The following is a 1,799-nucleotide window of genomic DNA, read 5'->3' on the forward strand; positions in this document are numbered from 1 at the left end:
AACTTATTTTTAACAAAATCTATATAATAATAATAATAATAATAATAATAATTGTTTGTTAAAACTTAATTATAGACAAGTAAGATTTATGAAATATTCTTATTTATCACCAATCAAATTATTAAAATCAACAGGAAGACAAAACAAAACTCAATTAGCAATGTGCCTCTTCTTTTAGATTATATGAAAATAAATTTAAAAAATCAATTTCATGTTTAGATGTGATTGATGTGGTGGAGTTTTAGTGTTCAATATCCTTGTTAAAGAAAAATCAGCTAAATCCCCATAGCTTTCTAAAAGGATTAGCCTCTAGTTAAGTAAATTATTGTTTGTAATTACAAGCACCACTAACTTCTAAATAATTGGCATGAAAGGTTACTCGATGAAATTGGGATTGAAAACACTATACATAGACTAGGTCCTTAGGTTGAGAATAAATAGCAAAATCTAGTGGATATTCTTAATTTTCGCTAAAACAAACGCTACATGCATGTCTATGAATAGAAAATTGTCACTGTAACACCAAAATAGTGTGAGGATTAGGGTATAAATAGTCCAACATTTTTGGGATTTAAGAACATGGTTAAGGTTGTTCTGTGATTTAATTGTAGTTACATCAAATTAAATATGGGAGAGAATGAAGGAGCAGAGAAAAAAGAGAAGCATGAAAAGGGTAACGACGAGAAAGAAGAGAAGGGAGAGGAGAAAACCAAAGACAGGAAGAAGAAAGACAAGGAAAGTAAAGATAAAGAGGATAAAGAAGATGGTGAGAAGGGGAAGAAGAACAAGAACCCTGAAGATAAGAAGGACCCTGCGAAGCTAAGGGCCAAGCTACAGAAGCTCGACGCCAAGATGGAGGCACTGTCCGAAAAAAGGGAGGATATTCTTAAACTTCTTCAAGAAGTTGAAATCAATGTCACAGAAGCAAGTGGAGAGGCCGTCTAGACATGCAGGACTAGCCATGTCTAAGACATAATATGCATTGCTGCTGATATTATTCTTCGTATAGAAATAATTAGTGTATGTAACACTAGTTGTACCTGCTGTTATAGCTCAATTCTCTTGTGATATGTAAAAATTATAATGAAGTACAACCATGCACTTTGAATACATCTTGAGAAAGCATTTCACTTTGAAAACATGAACGCCAAGAAAATAAAATGAAATTGAACTGATTGATCCAGGACGCAAGATTGAGAGAACATAACATTCATGCAACTCTCACATGACTTTTAGAGTCATGTCCAGTTAAATGAAAATCACCAAAACCCAGAGTTCAACATTTGAAAGCTTTACAGAAATATTCAGCAAGCATAAGCTCCTGTCAAAGCCTGGAAAATTGCGCAATTACTGGTGGGATGAAGCCTGAAGAAGACCATCTTGAATCTGGGTAGCAACATCACGGATATCACCAGGTCCATGAGGAATTAACACAGCAGAGGATTTAGAGGCAGCACCAATTTCCTTCACTGTGTCGAAGTACTGGGTGACCAGGACCATGTCCATGACATCCTTTGCAGTGGTCCCTGGCACATTCTCAGAGAAGCCCAACACTCTCTCTCTCAAGCCATCCACAAGCTATTGTCTGTCAATCCCAGTAATGGGAGTGATTTAAAGGGGTTCAGCACTAATCAACTCGGAGTAGAGAACAATACTTTACCTGCATTGATCTCATTCATTGCCCGCTTCACATGCTCATGTGGTTCTATATCAACAGTTAGCGTTTGCACAATCACGTATCCATAACAGACATAGCCTGCAAGAAATTATGAGACGATGATATTATTAGAACATTGTAG

At 36.0% G+C, this 1,799-nt stretch overlaps 1 protein-coding gene across 1 annotated transcript; it reads left to right on the forward strand.

The window, feature by feature from the left end:
* Positions 1-627: 627 nt before the first annotated feature.
* On the forward strand, positions 628-945 carry LOC133676060 (uncharacterized). The gene has a single exon (XM_062097634.1). The coding sequence runs from the start codon at positions 628-630 to the stop codon at positions 943-945; it is 318 nt and encodes a 105-aa protein (XP_061953618.1).
* The last annotated feature ends 854 nt before the right edge of the window (positions 946-1,799 follow it).

This window comes from Populus nigra, chromosome 16 (genome assembly GCF_951802175.1).
Source record: "Populus nigra chromosome 16, ddPopNigr1.1, whole genome shotgun sequence".
Taxonomy (NCBI): domain Eukaryota; kingdom Viridiplantae; phylum Streptophyta; class Magnoliopsida; order Malpighiales; family Salicaceae; genus Populus; species Populus nigra.

Excerpts from the sequence above, each read along its gene's own strand:
- LOC133676060 (XM_062097634.1), top strand. The coding sequence starts at position 628 with ATGGGAGAGAATGAAGGAGCAGAGAAAAAAGAGAAGCATGAAAAGGGT.